We start from the raw sequence: 20,820 nt of genomic DNA, 5'->3' as shown, positions 1-20,820 counted from the left end.
TTCTTTCCAAGTTACTGTGATAACCCTGCTGGAGCTCATTTGGTTATCAAAACCTGCAATTTCCCTGCTTGACTAGTGTGGTCACATCAGTTTTATGGTTAATGCCTTTCTCTTGTTTGGCGCTCAGTAACAAAGCTTCCATTGTTAGACTCAGTATTACTGAAAGATCTGCATTGTTCCCTGATTCAAACCATCCTACTCAGTGTATATTCCCAACAGAGATGAATTTTCCGGGTGTGTCTACAATAACACTGAATATTTCTTGCCCTCATGGGTATAAACTCACTGTAGGATAATCTGTGTCTTAACCTGAATAAGGCCTACTTCAGAGGCTCAGGACATGGTTCACATTATGGAATAGAGCAGATAAAAAATGATGCCGCATAAATATTGGTAAAGCCAGCAAAAGTCATGATCATGAGCAGGCTGAGGAAAGGGTCTTGGAGTGGAGCCAGTCTTTGTCCCCTGTGTTGTCAGACAGTGGAGGAAAAGTGCTCTATGGGACAAGCATCTTTGTGGGCTGATGAGTCCAGCAGTTTTCTCCAAACACATGACAAAGATGGGATTGTGGAGCACTGTGTGTGCATTTGTGAGCATAACAAAACAGACTCAAACAAAAACAACTATGTGTAAATTTGTACACACCTCAACAAATATTACACTGTGACCACAAAGTATTAGATTGCTAAGAAACTTGAAAAACATGCTAAACATGAGTGAAAGCGATTTTGATATGTTAAAACATGTGGGTCATTTCACGTATAAGAACTAAAAAAAGGTGGATGTTTCTGTTGTTGTTTCTTGAATTTAGGCTTTTAATTTCTTATTGATGAGGAAAAAGCTTGATCCATGAGTGCAGCTATGTGTGACTTGCTGTGTGCAAATATTTTACAGTGCACGTCATGAGTGTAGTTCAATTATCAACATTTTTCAAATGATACCCCTGGTGTTAAACCACTTTAAATCATCAAACCTTTGTGACACTATGTATTGTTTATTGAATCAAATGTTATTATATTTTCTAATGCATGAACACACAATGCCATATCAGTGTCTATTCAAATTTAGGAGCCAAAAAAATAAGTAAAAATCCTGATATCCAATCAAAGAAATGTCATCAGAACAATATGTTGAATGAGAGTAATCAGAAACACAAAACCCTACATGCTTCAGAACCAAACCCATGTTCACTACATAAATTTGTGACAACGCGATTACTGTGACAGCTTGTAACACTCAGTGCTGGGCCCATGTGCTGCTTATGCATGAGGTTGTCACTGCATACAAGTATAACATTACAGCTTTGTCTACCAGCGCTGTCTTGTGCTGATGGGAGCATATGTGTCACTACAGTCCAAAGACATTCTGCTCATGTGAATCTGAACCTACAATATGCCCATAGGTGTAAATGAGTGAATATGTTTATCAGTTACCACAGTGATAGGCTGGTGTTTCCTTGCCTTTACCATAAACCTTCCAAGCTATGTCCGTTGTCACATGACAGCAGTTCTCAAACTTTTTGCCTTGGGACGTGAAGCAATGTCTACTTCTATACTACTTTGTTGTGTTGTTCTACATCAGTTATAATATTACATGCAGACAATGCATCCTTTTTTAATTATGGGCTATAAAATCAACTGTGCCAAAAGGCCTTCACTTTTCTCTGCCCTCTCTTCCATACCTTTACTACTCTTATTTGTTAAAATGACCTTCTTCTAGAAGGACTGACAAAGGGAAGGTAAATCGTGAAAATGGTTTGCCATACTCTCATGGGCAACAAGCTGTTGTTGTTCATCCACGTGAAGACAATCTGCTTAATATGCAGCACTGTTACTCCTCTGTCTCTCTACAAATAGGGCTGTGTCAAGGCATTTCTCTGATTCTCTTCTACCTTTCTTTATAAATTGTCTTTTTTCAGAGGCTACTTGTTGTGATTTTATATAATCGAAACGTTATGTCGTCCACATTATGAGACACTGACATCATTAGTGTTTTTGTATATTGGGTGTGGCCAGTTCTTTACAAATACAGACCAGTAATTCACTCCCAAACATGCTTGGATAAACTTTGGTTTCCAGCCTTTTTGCCTAGTGACCCCTTAAAATAAAAAAAAATTGCCCTAATCTGTGACTGTTTATGGTTTCACTGTGGACATGAGCTGTTCAACCACTGATTTTTTTCACACAAATGTGAAAGATTTAATTTAAAGATCTGGCCAAATAAATATTCAGTATTTGAGAAGAAAATAGGAAACTAATTTAAATGTGATTATAACACTTATCTCTGTACCCCTTGGGAGTCAGGGCTTTTACATGTAACCATTACAAAACTATTACTAAGATGACCTCACTGCCACTAGGTGTCAGTAGTGTCAAAGTATCACTGAGCATACTACAGAGGGACTTGGTGTGGTTGTACCTTCAAATCCAATAATTATGTCATTCTTCATGAAATGAAGGGTAAACACAATCAACTCTCCAGGACAGAAACTTAAAACTTGGATACAAACTTTAATGGTCAAACCTTGGTATCATACAGTATACTCAAACTTACAGCATTATCAACAGTTCAGAACAGTATTAATTAATGCATTTTAACAGTATGAAACACAAGGAGCAATTTACTGTAATGGAATACCTGCTTATGGAAAAATGTAGTTCATACCACAAAACAGTGTGTAAACAGCTGCCAAAGAGAAATCTACAAGCTAAGAAGAGTCAGACTATATCCACGCCAAATCTAACCGGTATAACCAATTTTGATTCAACAGCACAATCAGAACTAACCCAAGAAACAATAATGCAGAAGCGTCAGTTAAAAAAATATAGCTTATCTTTGGAGATGTAAAAACTGTTTTCCAGGGCATGAACAAATTAATGTTCCCTTTCTTTCATCGACTCCTTGTTCTTCCTCACTTCTTCAAACTTCTTGTCCTGTTTGTGTTTTTAAAAGACAAAAGGATCACAATAGTTTACAATTTTTTTCAACATTAAACATGAAGATATGTTGGTATAACATTAAGAGCTTACCTTCTCCTTGAACTTCTCGTTGAGAGCTGCCATGCGTGCCGTGCGGTTCTCCTTGTTTGCCTCCATCTTCTGATTGAGCTTCTCTTCCGCCTTCTTGCTGAAGTTGCAGTTTTCCTCGATGGCCTTCTGGATGACTTCCTTCTCGTGCTCTCGTTTCTCAGCCAAGTTTTTCAGCACTTCAGCCTCATGGCTCTGACAAAATGACACAAGAGAACCTCTGTAAGTTAACAGTTAACATGCTAGATCTCAAAGTCAGTTAGTGCTTTTCTAAGAAGTTGTTTGGTCACGTCCGTTAGCAACTTGTGTTACTTGTGCAGATACCTTGCGTCTCTCATTTGCAGCTTCCAGCTTCTTCTTGATCTCATCCAGCGATGTTTCCTTTTTTCTAAGAGGGGACAATGGAAATTCTCCCTTGGGATCTGGGGTTGAGGGGCTCAGGATGACCTCAAATGCGTGACCTGACGCACGCTTGTTCAGCTCCTTCACCTTGATGTCTGTAAAAGAGGATATTTTAGTACACACTAGTTTAAGTGATAGTCAATATTGGTTTATTTTTACATGATCAGTTACAAACAATTAACTGACTAAAGTGTGTTCAACTAACTTGTTGTGGACAGACCAGTTAGCTGATCAACCATATCAGCACTCAACTGCCATCCTAAGATAGTGCCTTAACTGAGATTCATTGTCTGACTCAGGAAAATTAAAGGAGGTTGAGTTGGCCCCCTGCTACCTTTTTAGGGGTCACTGCTTTGTCAGAGAGGCCAAAAGAGAACAATAATCTCTTCTGTGTGACAGCATTTTTCCAGTGAAAAAGAAATGAAAACAAGATGTGATAAAACAAAGACCGTTTTTAAGTACTGTGAAAGTGCTGCTGTACAGATCAGTTTTGTAACTTGCTACACCAACCACATCAAAGGACTCCTGTTACTGCTATATAGTTGAATAATGTGTTTGAGTCTTGCATATGGTTTCAGGAACAAAGAAACTTTGCTTTGCCCTACTTTTCTAGTGCTTTTCTGTTTTAGCTATTATATTCTCTTGTTTTTACTGTTAAAGTCTATGCTGGAATTAAAGTGGGACTGAAGAATTTATTTATCCCAAAAGCTATCCACATACAGTAACTATTTCATGGTTTACACCTACCTCCACAGCTTGCCATTTCAGCAGAAATGTTGCCTTTAAAAAAAGAGAAATTAGGGAAAAAAAGAGAAAATTGAAATTAGTTTCAAGCAATGCACATCTAACTGCACACAATGGAACAGTGTTCATTTTACTTCGGTCAAAAGAGGGGTCATAGTGCTTTTTAAGCATGTCCATGTCCTCTCAGCAGGAGGAGCAGTGCATCAATGGAGCTGAGAGTTCTTGTTTTGATAGATCATCAGTCAAGCATGCAAATATGACATAACAGAAACATTAAAAAAAACATTTCTTTCTTCCTTTTTTTCCCTCCTGCTTTGAAATTAGAGAATCATACCGAGCAATATTTTGGGCCCACAAAGTCAAGTTCAGAACCTAATTTCTCCAGCAACTAAATATGTTTGCTTGTTATTTGATGAGGGATCATGTGCATGCAATAATTCATCTTCTCACCTCAAATAAGAATTACACAGCAGCAGGTGCTGTGTAGTTGCACGTTATAGAATTATAACATTACATAATCTGTTCTGTTACCAGTCATAACATGACATGAAATGTCAGGCAAAACAAGTTCTCCACCTCACTGGAGCCAGAGCTACAGTTAAGTCATAGTCACACAGAAGAACGGTCTATAAAAATGAAATGAAGACTGTGTGTAAAAAGTGATTCTGAGTGCCCACAGTTAGAGAGTGCATATATGCATTTTTGCAACATGTTTAAAATGGCGGGGGTGGGGAAATAGAAATGCTGCACAACACCTCATTAACAGAAACACAATAAAAAAAAACTTAAGGCTTCATTTTGAAAAAAAGAATGGAAAAAGGGATCATTTCTGAATAGGAACAAAAAAGAAGAAGCACCAGAATAAACCACTTAGGTTTACTAGCTAAACGTAACATGGTCGAATTGCACGGAAATCGTTACACACTAAAAACAAAAACAAAAACCTCAGTCAGCCAAACCTAGTGTTAATTGACTCATTGGCTGACAGTTTGTGGCAACACGTTAGAAAAAAATGCCCACGATACTGCTGTTTTAAGTATTTTACAAAGCTTTCTGAATTTTTATGTAGTGCAAATAAGGTCTACTGAACAGCGGCCATAACAATAAAGTCCGTTAGTTGACTTCAGTGATGCTGAACATAATTAATAACGCTGCAAAAAGTGCCCAAAACGACCTTTGACTCTATTAACTCTTTGTTTGAATGGTCTGAAAGGCTGGTTAAACATTTGCATAAGAGCATTGTTCTCACCGTCAAGTGCTTTAGTTTGAAGAGCAGACCTCAGCCAAGTTGTTCTTCTCGTCTCTATTCAGACCTACAGACCGCCAACATCTGCACCTTCGCGCAAAAACCCGCTGACACCAAACGTCACCACAGACGTTTGCGTTCATAGGTCCAAATCCACCAATCACAGAGGGCGTAGAGGCTGCACGCGCCAGGAGCAGGAGGCCAAATTAACTGACACAAAGCCAAGAAGCTGACATGGCCTCGTGGTTCTAAGAGCAAAACATGCCGACAAGACCCTGCGTTTACCTGAGGTTATGAAACTGTCTGATCGATCTTAGTCACATATGTGATCATAAATATATGATCCAGTAAATGTTGCATTGAAAGCGACCTAGCTGGTAAGTACATTAAATAAAGTTTAATACACATTAACCCTTTTGTTTGGTGTTATGGTGACATTGGCTTTACTTTCTCCTTCCCTTTGCCACAAACACTTCCACATTTGATAAAGATGGCACTACTACATTACCATACATCATTATTACAGCAAATAAGGAAATATTTCATGTTTTACGTTATAATATGAGCTGGATTTGAGCAAATATATTTATTTATTTGCCAAAAAGCCATTCTCAAGATATTACTTAACTTTGGTGTCAGTAAGAATCATCTGTCTCCCTATTTTGTTGTGAGTTAATGTGTTTCATGTTATCCTCTTTATTATACAACTGGTCTGATCAGCCAGTATAAATGTTCCCTTTTTGGTCTTTGTTTGGGGGGTCAGTTGGCTTGTTATCATAGCCTGAGTTTAATTCTGTTCATTGGCTCACTTTTATGGGCCTGGAACTTGATTGCTTGTTTTTTTTTAATTCATTTTTCTCATTTTTGTGTAAATAAAACCCTCATTTTCAAAAATCCACCTGTGGCACCTCATGCCTTTCAGCTTGGTCCCTCTCAGAGTGTTATGGTCCATTTGAGTGTTTATCTCAACACACCTATTTTTCCAGTCCCTGCCATTAGTAGCTGAAAAGAGATTTTCATCATAGCCCAAAAGTATATTAAGGTTCATGGGTCATTAAACTGGCAATGGACTTATTTATGAAATATACCTATTTACATTCAGCTGTTTTCAGACATCCTCTGAGCGTGCTAACAAACTCTTTTCTTCTTTGCTGTCCTTAATGTTGTGTCTCATGTGAGGCGAGTTTAAGTTACAAAACAGTAGTTTCATCACTTGACTTTTGTTTTTCCAGGCTCAATATAAAATGTTGTCTAGATTTATTGTTGCATGTATTTGCATATCACTTTTCCATTGTCCAGCAAAAAATCTTGAACAGGAATCTTTCTTCCTCCTAACATTTTTCCTTTGTTGCAGCTATTGCTTAAGGGGAAAACTACAAGAATGCCCTTAGAGTGAGTGATGAAAGAGCAGTGATGGATGAGAGTGAACTTTTAATCCTGGCAACGGCGTCCAACGAACAAGAATATGGAGAGGCAGACTTCAGCTGCCAACCGCTGCCAGTGCCAGAACAAAGGGGTGATTATATTACACTCAAAAGGATGAGTGGCTAAAACGGCCAGTGGATGACAGAGGTTTGTTGTACAAAGTCTTACTTTCAGGTAAGAAAAAACACTATGCAGTATTACTTTCTTTTTCACAAACTGAAAAAGAAAACACAAAGGATTTGATTCCTGCGGAGAAACTAGGCTGCTGAAGGCAGATAATAGTATATAGGAGAAAACATTCGCATAAAGGTGGATTCATCTCAACATTTTCCTTTTACACAAGCTTTAGAACAATCTTTGCAGATCAGATGTAATATTTGACATGTAGATTCATTAACTGGTTGCATACATTTTTGTTTGTTGTGTTGGACTACTGTATCAGTAAATAACTTGTGTTTTTAGTCACTGTACTGACTGTAGGGAGGGTGTTTCTCATAGGTGATCCCAAACCAGAACATTTCGGATAAAGTTGGTTACAGCCAACCTTAAGCAACTTTGTTTATTAATGTTATCTTAAACTTTAAAAGCCATAGATTAGTGTTACTGCTATTACTACTGAAATCTTACCTTATTTTTCTGGAAACCAATTTCCCCCATTATCCTCAAGGAATCTTGGGGTCCCTGACCCTTCCTTTGACTATACTAAATATACACCAAGTCTGATATTAAAACTTTATCCCAGAGTTCTATCAAATATCAGGATAATTAAGATACATGGTCTTTCCTCACTCCCAGAAGGTCCCTACTCTTATCTGAGGTGAGAAGTGGCAATAAAATAGATTCTATTTATAGAGTTTGAATTACTGTTCCATATTTCAAATTCCCCTCTGAACCTCTGAAAATGTAACCTATCTCTGTCTTTAACATCAATTCAAAAGAAAATCTTTGAATGCATGTGAATGATGCATCCTTTAAAAGTGTCATATATTTTTACAGCTACAGAAGCTACAGCTGCCATTGGCTCTTCTTCATCGTTTACAGGCCATCTTTTACCTGAGCAGCATGCAAGGGCTTGAATACCCACACCTTTGTCAGTACCGACATTAATCTTAGTGTAGATTTGAACGAAATGCATTGAATATATTAACTGACAGATATTCCTCATATTAATCTCAGTTCTGCAAACAGACCCACTGTCTTCTTTCATCCTTAAACTAACAGATAGATGAGAATGGCACAGATGGGTTGACATTACAAAGAATTGCTTTAATTTGACTTCCCTCCTGTATATCCAGCCACCAGATGTGTCTGTTGAATCAGTACACCTTCTGGTCATGAGAATGACTCATAAACAGCTCTGATATGTTCTGACAGATTAGATTTGACTGTTGCTGCCGCTGGTGTGGTACAAGGTGGCATGTGCAGACATGACATAAATCACAGAGAAACTATGTCCCCAAAATGTTCCCTGTAATTGCAGTCCCTTCATCTCATGACTCTTGTAGTTTAGAATTAGTTCTAAGTTCATAAGTGTGCACAGTTTTTCTCCTGTGCAGGAACGTGTGGGGAATAGGTCATAGAGGTAAACTCTAAATATTTATGTGAGCCTTGTGTATCAGGTCAAGCCTAAGAACATCTGCTCTTACTATCAACATGTTATTGACTGATTAATCTTTTCAAATGTGAAATGTAGTTTATTGAAGCTACTTAAATTGAATGGCTCTAATGTAAAATGCTGGTTAAATGCTGCAACCTAGTGTCAGATAGAGGAATCAACCTGACAAAAAGTTAAAATGCACATACTATGTCTGTAATTCACATAGCATATGTAGCAATTAAAAAGCATTCATGTTACAGTTGGCTATTTCACTTACACTATCATGTAAATACTCTAGCATTATAAAAGAAGTGCTTCTAGAACATGTTTTTTATGGTAATATTTTCACAGAATTTAAATTCAGCTTGGTGGACAGTGGCAATATGATATCTTTAGTATAATCCATCAGATCACTTGTTGTCTCGCATAGACAGACCTATCTCAACAGTGCTGTGTCAGCACTTGTGACCAGGGTGGATTAGAGACTATATAATCAAGAAAGCCTTTATCCTGCTGTGTAGGACCACTTTATAATACACTACATTACCACTAGATTAATATTGGAAGATGGGATTCAGTGTTTGTTTTTAAGTCATACCTTTTGAGGTGGAAGTCCGAGAAATACTTTCATCTAGGCACGGGACAGTGGTTGCACTCACTGACTCGAAATTTCAGTGAAGAGGATAGAAAACATTTCTAATAGCCCCGAGTATAGTACTGTGTGTATTTCATAGATGAATACCATGGTCTACTTATTTTCATAGCTAGAGTTGGGATCTGTGGTAGCATAAGATGATTCCTATTGTACACAGTGCATTTAAAAATGAGCAGCAAAACCCACTCATGTTGCATATTCACAGTGTGTTGCAATGGTCACTTTGTGCTTTATGGCTATATACCTTGCAGGGTAAAGTCGATAATCTACTGATTATTTGTTATGTTTCCTTTCAGTGTATGGTGAACTGAGAAATGTCCAAGCTGGTTAATTTTACTCAGCCTACTAACACTCAACACTCATACTTGCTTTTAAATTATTTGAGTATTTAGCACGAAATTATTCCTTGTTCCAGGTTAGGTTTTAATGGGACTATTAATAACCCAACCACTGCTGGCTCCCTACTGTGCTAGTGCACTACTAACAGCAGGGGCTTTGAAGAGGCTTCTGTCAGCACCTGACAGGCTCTCTTTTGCTGTCCGCTTAGTTTTAAAGAACAGACACGCAGCTTCTGGGATGTTGAGCAAGAGAACAGATGGTAGGTTTCAAAGTCCCCACATTTACCATCATGTTATTCACTGTGTGCAGCAGACACACCTAGAGTAAATTTAGATTGGCGGAAATAAACTGTGCCACTACACAAGTTCAATCCATTAACCACACAACGATGTGTCATCATTCATAAAAATGCAGCATATTTTATACGCTGAAATAACTATGGTTAAAACAATTTCCTTTTTGTCCTACTCACACTAACGTCTCTTGGTGGGTCCAGTATACTATTTTTTTGTGTTTTGCATCATGAAAAATTTATCATTTGTGTCAATCGTGAAAACCTTTATTTTGAAAAGCCGATGAGCAGCTTCCGACTGTTTAGTGTCCTGGGCTGTGGTATTATTATACGGTGCAGCGAACGGCGTCGATACGCTACCGTCCATTTCAGCATTTTAATGTCAAAATGGGAGCTTGTCTGGCCTTGTGTTCTTTAGCCAGCTGTGTAAGTATCTAATCCAAATACGACTATTATCTCAAATATCAACGGGAGGCTTTTGTTCCCTCTTGTCGTCCTAACGTTAGCTTTTAGCTAGATGAGATAAACTAAGGGTAACGTTAGCTAGCTGATGAATTTGTTCGGTTAAGTGCCACCTACGTGACATTTAACCTAAAAAGCTCTTGTTATAGCTAGTTAGTAAGATAACTGCAGATACTAGTTGTACTGGGTAGTTATAACGCTAGATATACGAAGAAAGTTCGCTTTGCAAGCTACTGAATCATCAAAGGAAAAAGTGTCAGATTGGGCCTTTGGCACTGGTGTAAACACATTTAACCCAGCTAGCCAGGTCACATAGTTACGCTAACACTACCAAGTTATTGGCAAAAAATGAATTTATATGCTTTGGATTATCTCTGAGACAACAACTGGCAGACTGCTACAAGAGTACCGTTCGTTTAGCGTTAGATTGGCTAGCTCGGTCACTGTCAGTAGCTTTAGATTAAATAAGGTGGAGTCTGTCTTTCTGTGTGGGTTATATATTTACCTGTGACCATCATAACAGCCAAAGGGTAGTTCTGCCTTAGATTTACTTACAAGGATAACAATAGGCCCGTGTTGTGGTTTATGCTTATCTACTTGAATCCCCATATTGGAAATTCACTGGTATGATTATAATATACCAGCCCAGTATTTCTAATGGAACAAGACCTATTAGTGATTGGCATTCTGCCAAAGCAGTTGCTTACATTCATTTGGCCCTTGTCTAATTTATAAAAGCCTGTCAAGCCCAAAGCTATTACTTGTCCGTCGTTTTTACTCCCACTCCCACCCTATGCCCTTTCCTATAGGCCTCCTGTCTGTGTGGCTCAGCACCATGCCTTCTGTGTGGATGCTGCCCCTCTTCCAATAACTCCACTATCACAAGGCTGGTATTCTCCTTCTTCTTGCTGCTGGGGACCATGGTGTCTGTCATCATGATCCTTCCTGGAATGGAAACACAGCTGCGAAAAGTGAGATCAGTGTGTGTATTTGTGTAATGTGTATGTATGTACTTGACTGTACTGTTGACTGATCAGAATCTGGAAGTAGATGCGATGACGCATCTATATCCTCTGGTTACACAGTTTGTATACAGGAAATGTCTAAAATGTGTTGCAAGATGCAGTTGTTGCAGTCATTTTATAATTTGATATTTTCACAGAAATTTACCATAAGTTATTGTTAGTATACATATTTTCTGTATGTTATAGATGAGCTTAATTACAAATTAGTTTAATCTGACTTTCTTGTGTAGATCCCAGGATTTTGCCAAGGAGGAACCACTATACTTGGTATTGAAAACAAGGCCAACTGTGATGTCCTTGTGGGCTACAAGTCTGTGTACCGTATGTGCTTCGCCATGACCTGCTTCTTCTTTCTGTTCTCCGCAATCATGATTCGTGTCCGTAGCAGCAAAGACCCACGTGCAGCCATTCAAAATGGGTAAGTGCCTTATATGGAACTCAGTGGTTCATGGATGGAGGTAGATTTGCATGTGCTACTTCCGTCTGTCTGCTGTACTGATGGTGGGTTTGTAACTATTTATTTTTCCAGGTTCTGGTTCTTTAAGTTTCTGATCCTGGTTGGGATAACAGTGGGAGCTTTTTTCATCCCTGACGGAACATTTCATACTGGTACTAACATGCTCTGTTAAATTACAATAAATATAAATATACGTATTTTATCCTTTTCTTGAGCACACACAAAACTGAGTTTGTGATTTGTCAGTGACTTTTTAGTCAGTTTTCAGAAACTATATCAGCTTTATCCGTTCACTTTTCAGTGTGGTTTTACTTTGGAGTGGTGGGATCCTTCATCTTCATTATCATCCAACTTATTCTCCTCATCGACTTTGCCCATTCCTGGAACAAGGTGTGGGTAGAAAATGCTGAAAATAGTGACAACAAATGCTGGTTTGCAGGTACTATATTCACTTGAAAAGAGACTTTTCTTCTAGAGCCCAACCGATAGTGGATTTTTGGGGCCAATACCAATATAAGGGAGTAAAAAAATTCCGATATTGATATTTACACACACACACACACACAAGTATATATAATATATAATAGTATATATATATATATATATATATATACTTGTGAAAAAGATATGTAATAAAAGCAGGATATTTTACAGTTTAACAATAAACTTTATTGTCAAAAATTAAATCAGTGCACTAAAACGGTAAACTTAACATAAGAACAAATATGTATGTATATACATATTAACTTGAATGAAAACAAAGGACCAAATATAAATAAAATGTTGCCTATATAACTTGACTACACCCAAGCGTTTCCACTGCATTATTACTTCTTGATAAAAGTATTCATATCAGCCCATAGCGGAGAATATATGTGCCGATAGCGCTACATCAGTGATAGGCCAGTATCAGCAGATAAAATCGGCCGACCAATATATCGGTTGGGCTCTAGTTTCTTCCAATCTTAAACTATTTATTTGTCAAATAATTATACAGGACAAACAGAGTGTAAAATATGCACATCCAAAGAGACTTTCACAGGTGCTGGATTAGATAATTCAAATTTAAAGCAATAGTCAGAGAGAGGATCTTTGTCAGGCACTGTCAAATTTTGACAGTTTTGTCAACTGTCAAATTGTGTCAGATTTTGACAGTGCCTGATGAATATCTCTAGTAGATCGAAACTTTAATTTTAAAAAATTGCTGGGAGCTATTAACAGTGTGTGGATCCTGTCTCTCACTCTTGCCTCTTGATTAGAAGACAGATGTCTGCTGTCCAAGTCGTTAACTCATTTTTATTATACTTGTGGTTTTAAGCAATTAATTTTAATCTATGCTTATGTAAATTACAGGCCTGCTGTCTTTTACCTTCATCTACTATGCCCTGGCTATCACTGCTGTGGTGCTTTTCTACGTTTACTACACACAGCCTGATGACTGCACAGAGCACAAGGTCTTCATCAGCCTCAACCTTATCTTCTGCATTATTATATCCATTGTCTCCATCCTTCCTAAGATACAGGTACAGTATGGAACAGCCTTTGGCCATAACCAAACTAATGCAGATACATTTATAAACACAATTATTTTGTGGCTTTCCCTAAAAATCGTACTTGAAATCCTCTCCAGAGTTGACATAACAACTTTCTGTCATCTACAACTCATTCCAAGAAATACAAATAATGTCAATTTGCATTTATACTGTCAGACAACTTTGAGAACATACAGTGGCATAAAATACACAGCTTTCATATTGTTTTTGCATTCAAGTGTGGGCAGTGAAATCTTTGAAAACAGTATTAAAACACTATTGTGGATAGAAGGAGAGAGGAGAATGGTGTTTTCACATTTATTGTTACTAGTGATGGACATGGCCTTATGTTTGTCCTTGCTATTCAATCCTTTGAGGAAAAGGGTTTTGTACTTTTTACACTGAGTAGACTATAATATGGCAAATTACATATAAACCATGTGTCTCCCCTGCTTCATAGATTATTTTTTACACTCTCAGTTGCACTTTTAATAGAAATACTCACATCTGATCACAGTTAGTTATTTAAACAATTTCTTGACTGCAGCGCAGCATTAGATTTGCTGTTCCAGTCAAAGGTCTTTCCATCTCACATGCGGTTATACGTTTGTATAACCAGTCAAGTCAAAGAATAAATTATTTACATGCATCAGTTTTTTATTATGTGAAGAGTTATATTTCTTTAAAGTCTGAAACACAGTGTTGTGTGAAAGTCTGTAATGCTGTATTTTTTCCTGTGTGATACAGGAAGCTCAGCCACACTCTGGTTTGCTCCAGGCTTCACTCATCTCCCTCTACACTATGTATGTCACTTGGTCTGCAATGACCAACAATCCAAGTAAGTCTCCTGATGATTTATACCACAGTTTTCCTCTTTAGCTTTTGGTTGCATGCTCAGATGTGATTATGCTCTGTTTTCTTTAAATATATGCACTTGCTGTTTATCTGCTGCTGCATTTTGACCACATGGGTGAGTCTTCCCTGACATGATATAGGAACAAAGAGCTGCATTGTTTACTGCTAGTTAGCACACCTTCCTTATCTCATGTCATGTGATCTGTCTTTGCCTAGTAAATGACAACAATGGGCAAGCTTGTGGTGACTGTACGGCTAGTGCTCAGTTGCCTTTTGGTAGACTCCACAATTGCTGTCATGCATTAGCTTTAGTTTTATCTACACATGAAGGCATCTGAGATCTCTTTACATGTGACATTGAAATCACATCTCTGTCCATGTAGAACTGGATTTCACTTTTGTTTTGGAAAGTGCTACTTGGCCTTGCCTTTTCTGAAAACTCTCATATTTCATGAATGTTGCACAAACTTTTTTTTTGCTAGATGCCATAGGCAACAGCTGCTTCTGACACAAGACAGACCAGCAAAAAAAACATTAGTATACAGTAGAGAAGTGCTCAACATGAGCATTTAGTTCAGTCTTAATGTGAGTAATGTATTAATGAACTGGAAAACATTTACTTTGTTTTTACTATATTAATATTGCCAAATGCATGAGTTAATTTACATAAGATTTTTTTTTTTATGTATTGCCACTACAGTCAAATGGATTTCAGATGCTCTGAGACACAAGAATATATCAAGTGTAAACAGGCTCACTGTATAATAATGCTTTTTGCATAATGTATTATAGTGTAATAAAATGTCTAATGCTGTGTGTATACTTTTTGTTTTAGATCGGAACTGTAACCCCAGCCTATTGAGTCTAGTGTCAAACATCAGCACCACTGTACCATCTGGTGACGGCACTACAGGACAGGTGCAGTGGTGGGATGCCCAGGGCATCGTAGGTTTGGTCATCTTCCTTTTCTGCACTCTCTATGCCAGGTAGGTTTACTGTCTCAAATTGTTCTTCTCCTGTTTTTTTATTATTTTTATATTTTTTGCAAAACTCGCTCTCCATTTTGCTCCCTTAGTATTCGTTCGTCCAGCAACACCCAGGTAAACAAGCTGATGCAGACAGAGGAGAGTGGAGGAGAGGGTGGAGGAGAGGGTGTAGTGGGAGAGGACGGCATACGCAGAGCCGTGGACAATGAGGAAGAGAGAGTCACCTACAACTACTCCTTTTTCCACTTCCACCTCTGTCTGGCCTCTCTGTACATCATGATGACTCTCACCAACTGGTACCAGTAAGTGTCTCTCCTCAACATATTGTTTGACATCAAACAACAGGTGCCCAAAGGTTAGACAGTTAGACTTGTGACTGGAGGGAAGACTCCTAATGAGGAAGTAAAAGTGCTTAAAAACAGAAAAATGTTAAAATCTGCATCTGATAAAATGAGCTCAAGAGCAACAACAGCAAAAAGTAAAACACCTGTGTTTGATGTTTCTAAGATGGCCAGATGTTTTGAAATCATTAGGTTTCAGGCATTGCAGACCTATACTTTGGCCACCAGAGGGCACATCATTACTTCACCTGGAAGTACTCATTCTTCCAGCACAACTTGAATATTTCCACAATCACCTTTCTATAAAAGAAAAAAGTCACCCACCACAGTGTCTTGATTAAAAGCCCTCAGAGGAAAAATTTTTGTAGATCGATTCCAATAGATGTTTTATGTTGAGTTGGTTTCTCTAAATTGTACTTTTCCCTCTGCATCCTCACTCAGACCGGACACCACCACCCAGGCCATGCAGAGCAGTATGCCTGCTGTGTGGGTGAAGATGAGCTCCAGCTGGCTGGGCCTTGGCCTCTACCTCTGGACCCTCATCGCCCCACTCATCTTCCCTGATAGGGATTTCAACTGAGCACACCTTGTCTTTTGGCTGTCTTTGATTCTGCTTTTTTTTGTTTGTTTGTTTGTTTGTTTGTTTTCGTGCCTAATGTAGAAGGCAGTGTGAAGGATGCTATAAAGGAAATAGGAAGGATGCTATAAGGGAAATACTTAAAATTATTATTTTTTCTTTTCCAGATGAACACTTTTGCTATTGTGTGTCTATTGTTTTACTTTTCTCAGTATGTTTGAGTGTTGTAATCACTACAGATATTTGAAAGTGTAAATTGATTTTATTAGTTAGCCTGTTTGATGCTGGTGTTAGCCACAAGAAGGTATTTTCTTTGCCAATGACTCACCTTGATGTGGCATGATTGTATGAGCTCTGTTATATTTTTGCTGAATTTTAGTTACTGGACTATCACAAAGCAACAAGGCACTTTCTCAATACCTCAGACGTTTCATTTACAGATTCCCTTTTTAAGGCCTGTGAGATCAGACTTCTCTGATTGGCCAGGTCTGGAGCCTGTCTGATTAGCTGGACTCTTAGTGCTGGTGCAACCAGGGTAGCCCTCTTTAGGAGCCCCAGAGCGAGGTGAGTGTGAGAGTTAGATAAGACTAATATGACACACCCCACAGATCATAACAGGGCTTCCCCTTTGCTGCTGGGCTGTATGCAAATCTACGTCATCGCACCTTGATCCAGAGAGTCCTAATATACAACCAGTCTAATCTCAGCTCTTCCTTGCCTTCTTCAACCTAAGGTAATTAATCTGCGGTGCTAAGCCTTTCCATGTCTGACTGTGTTTGGCCTTGTACAGCCACGGTAACAGTCTGTACCTGTATAGCAGTCTATTTGCAGCAGGGAGGCTTGTATTGATCCATAGCAGTCAGCATCATGCAATGTGCAGCGATACGGTTCAGGAGGTGATGGCGTTAACTCCACGCCACCTGCGCTCTCACAGATACCATTATTTCCAGAATGTTGCAGAGTGTGCTACTGAGTCTAGAGAAAAGGGATTTTTAAATGTTGTAATGTAAAAAAAACAATAATGAAGCATTTCAGAAATGATAAATTGCTGTTAAATGGTAATGAGCTGCATAGTATGTTGATGGTTGTAATGGTGTTAAGTAATTTTATGCATTATATAGTAGTTACCTCAATTTCAGTATGAACAGAATGAGTTAAAATAAGATGAGTATATTTTGTACTTGTGAAAAATGATTTTGGTACAATCCTGTAAATGTTATCCTTTGTCTATGTTATGTTCTTTTTCAATACTTCAACACCCACACACACACAAATCAGACTTTCTGTGTCTCTGGCTGCATGTGAATATTGTGAATAGATTTTTCCAGGTGATGTGATAAATTGAGTCGTTTTATATTAATTTTGTTTATCACACATGTCAAATGTATTTTACCATTATCCACCTACAAAGGAAAAGTATTTAGACAGATTTGCCAACATTAGATCATAACATGCAATATTTCAAAACACTATTAAGTGCCTTTTTGTAGTTCAGCATTTCAAAAAAAGTCACTAATGCTGACGTGCTTATTATGCCTTGCCTTACACATTGTGGTGAGTCAGTCATTGCATGCCATAAGGCATAGGCCTTTGGCATGAATTAATATTGTAATTAATGTATAAATTTTATTTTTAATAAAGATGAAAAACCTTCACTCACTCGCTTTACAGTTGCATGAAAAATGTCAAAGAGATGATGATGGAGTGTAAAACCTACAAAATAATTTGATAAAAGCGTAATGGAAGACATTTTTTTGTTTACATTTGATGATGTTTTACCATTGATATACTGAGGAGCTGTAATTACTGGAAAGGTAATTAATACGTTTATGTTTAGGGTGCTTTAAGTGCTGCATGGATGTTATTGATTATACTTAACATCTCCTTATCTCTAAAGGGTCACTGGGGTACCACTAGACGGAACAGTATAGCTCTGACTAGATCTCACTCCTTTTCCCTAGCTGTAAATTGCAGCAGTAAATGTATGTGACCTGTCTTTTGTGCTGGTGCGGCGACAGAGCAGTGTGTGCGCGCCAGTGCTTACAGTCTCTGCTGTGTTATTTCCTTCTTGCCTGGTTGGCAGACGGGACATGTTGGTTTTGGCTGCTACAGTCACTCAATCCAGTTGGCACTGTCTGGAACCGCTCAGGACACACTACCTCCTGTCGACTTCCACCCTCTCACAGCACCACCCCTCCCTCAGCCTGTCCAAGACAATCCTGAGTTGATGGATTGTGTCACAGTGTAGCTGTGAGACTGAATTTTTCGTTTTCTTCACGTGTAGCAGAGAAAACAAAGACTTGGACAACAGCATGCAACCGTAAAACCATAAAGAAAACAATTAACAGACAGTAAAGAAAACGGGTAGTAATACAGATTGGATCAGAAGGGAGGGAACATAAGTTCAAGTACATGATGTAATGCAGTATTGATACAAACTAAATATGAGGTAAAGATATTTCAATTAGAATAAATTTAAAACATGATTTTCCAGTGTTGCATGCTGTAAATAGTATGTGGTTCCCCAACAAGGCTTCATTGACAGAAAAAAGCACAGATACAGATTTAGCAAAATTAGTGTGCAAACAGTGTGGTGTCCCATTACAAACACTCCTTAAGTTTCACCACTGAAAGTTGCAAGCCTAGTCTTTTTCTGTAGTTAAACCCTCTGTCCACATCGCGTGAATGTTTTGCAAAGTGGAAGTCCTGTCTTGTCTCTTTGCAGTGCTCACTGTCCTGACACATGGTTTCACTTCATGGGTCAGACACGCAGAGGAGGTGGGATGAGGGGGGTTGTCTGTTGAGTCTTGTGCAATCATCATCTTCAAAAGAGACTTAGACATTGTAGTAAACTCACTACCAAACCAACAGATGTGATGGAAAAGGAGCAGACAGGCAACATCTCCTTCCAAACCTCTGGTGTTTTGATTTTAATTGTTTCAGTTTTATTGCTGCAGCCAGGCTAAACATAATCTCAGTCTTTACTCCTTTAAGAACTGCCTTCACTCTTGTAAACTCACCTCTTATTCCTTCATTTCTCTGTGAGTGATTGAAGTATTTATTGTATAAAAGCACCAGACTGAGCTTCTTGAGACTAAAGAATTCTTTGCACTATACTCTTCTTCCATTAGCCCCATTGAAATTTAACAGCCTCTGAACACAGCCAACAGTCTCTGAGAACAAATTAGCTAAGCGTCATAAATCGCACTTTTATTTCCACCTGTTATCATCAGGTGTACAAGTGTGAACTGGATTTTTCTCCTAGGGTAGATTTAAGACACTCTCCGTCTTTGGCCATTGGCTCCAGTGTCATAAATCCCACCTTCATTTCCTCTGTTATCATCAGATGCAATTTGTCGCTGTAATAAGAGATCAGAGGCTGTAAAGTGCTGATTATGAACCACTTAGTGTAGCTCTGCAGCCATGCTTGGTTAGGCATCCTGGGATTTTTTAATTGCAGATTGACTGAAACAATGGTTATCAGTTGCAGTGTTATCCCTGACCTTAATCTCCACTTGCCTGTTCCCACGTTGGCTGGGAAATGTCAGCATTTAGCTGTATTTTGCATTCACTCGTCAAGAATAAGGTCATTCTCTACATAAGTCAGCACAGTTTTCAAGCTTCGAGTCAGTGCTAATTACTACAACTTAAATGAGCAGTAAACAATAAATGAGTAGTACAGCTGCTCCTGATGCTGATTTGGATAAGCATTGTTTTGCGAGAGGATTGCGTATCCCTGACCACCTCTTTGACAGAATGACTGGAAATGCCTGTCTGAGGTGTAATTGGGTTTTAAGAGTGGGATCCAGGCCCATTAAATTATGTGCTGCATGCAGGGGAGCTAATTGAGTTTGGGCCCTGCTGGCATACTGCATGTGCACTGGAAACATTTACCCAACATTAAGCCCCAATTAGGCTTTTCAGGATGGGAAACTTGTTGCAGGTTGATGGGAAGAGAAGATGCTGATGCCTGTCAGACTCACTACATAGTTTGTCTCCAGCAAGTAAAATGTGGGCACTAATAGATGTGCTTGTTTTAAATGAACTAATGAACTTCCCCGGGACTTGGTAGGGCTATTTTCCTCATTGTGTACAATCGCATCCATCCTCTCACTCTGGCTGCAGTGCAATGCAGTCACTCTGTCCTAAAGTGGAAGTATAGAAATCTAAAAATCTGTGTGTGTGTGTGTGTGTGTGTGTGTGTGTGTGTGTGTGTGTGTGGAGGGCTCTCCTGTGCGCATGCTCTCCCTCAGCTCAGAGGAGCAGCTAATGCAGTTATATAACAGTCAGTGCAGCCGGCGTCTGCTGTGAGCCAAATGCCAGGCCAGTCTGGTTACATAAGCCTGTCAGAGTCATATTGTAGCAGTACGGAGCGCTCACACCACAGCATGTCCCTGCACTCCTTCCACCTTCTCCTGCTCTGTCTCTCACTTCCTCCCACTGTCTCTCTTTTTGCTCTCCTCTCCTCTTCTTCTACACCTCTCCCCCACCTTCCTCCCCTCCCACTTTTCCTTTCCTTTCCTTCCCTTTCCTCTTTGCTGCGGCGCTGTTCTCAACGCCAGGAACAAAGAGTCAGCGTGCTGGATGCAGATGCACAGGCAGGTCTGAAAATATGAGACACAAAAGAGTGGGTCTAACTGTACCCTCTTATGCGGAGAGGACAAAATGTTACTTATTCTGCATCAGGTTCTCCTTTACAAGACATCATGACATGACATGTAATCATTCAGCTGCTGGTTGTTTCATTGTCCTTACAGCAGATTTATTCCTCCATGTGTTTATTTCTCCCTGTGTGCCATGACAGTGATGTGTAAGCTGAAAAGATGAGGTGTGCTGCCAGTTACCATCACATGTGAGCT

General features: G+C 38.9%; 2 protein-coding genes across 2 annotated transcripts; one reads left to right on the top strand and one right to left on the bottom strand.

Annotated features, from left to right (window-relative positions):
* Positions 1-2,490: 2,490 nt before the first annotated feature.
* On the bottom strand, positions 2,491-5,509 carry LOC111232890 (stathmin-like). Its single transcript, XM_022760578.1, has 5 exons — positions 5,422-5,509; positions 4,176-4,208; positions 3,351-3,523; positions 3,030-3,221; positions 2,491-2,933 (listed from the first exon to the last, which is right to left on the bottom strand). Exons 2-5 carry the CDS (start codon positions 4,189-4,191, stop codon positions 2,874-2,876), a joined length of 441 nt encoding a protein of 146 aa, XP_022616299.1. The 5' UTR covers positions 4,192-4,208; positions 5,422-5,509; the 3' UTR covers positions 2,491-2,873.
* A 4,530-nt stretch (positions 5,510-10,039) lies between these two features.
* On the top strand, positions 10,040-17,620 carry LOC111232908 (serine incorporator 1-like). Its single transcript, XM_022760603.1, has 10 exons — positions 10,040-10,152; positions 10,998-11,159; positions 11,444-11,631; positions 11,743-11,822; positions 11,972-12,109; positions 13,024-13,193; positions 13,950-14,040; positions 14,893-15,043; positions 15,133-15,345; positions 15,826-17,620. Exons 1-10 carry the CDS (start codon positions 10,114-10,116, stop codon positions 15,962-15,964), a joined length of 1,371 nt encoding a protein of 456 aa, XP_022616324.1. The 5' UTR covers positions 10,040-10,113; the 3' UTR covers positions 15,965-17,620.
* The last annotated feature ends 3,200 nt before the right edge of the window (positions 17,621-20,820 follow it).

The sequence above is a fragment of the Seriola dumerili genome, unplaced genomic scaffold (assembly GCF_002260705.1).
Source record: "Seriola dumerili isolate Sdu_G_001 unplaced genomic scaffold, Sdu_1.0 BDQW01000341.1, whole genome shotgun sequence".
Taxonomy (NCBI): domain Eukaryota; kingdom Metazoa; phylum Chordata; class Actinopteri; order Carangiformes; family Carangidae; genus Seriola; species Seriola dumerili.
This window is presented reverse-complemented; position numbering and strand designations above follow the sequence as displayed.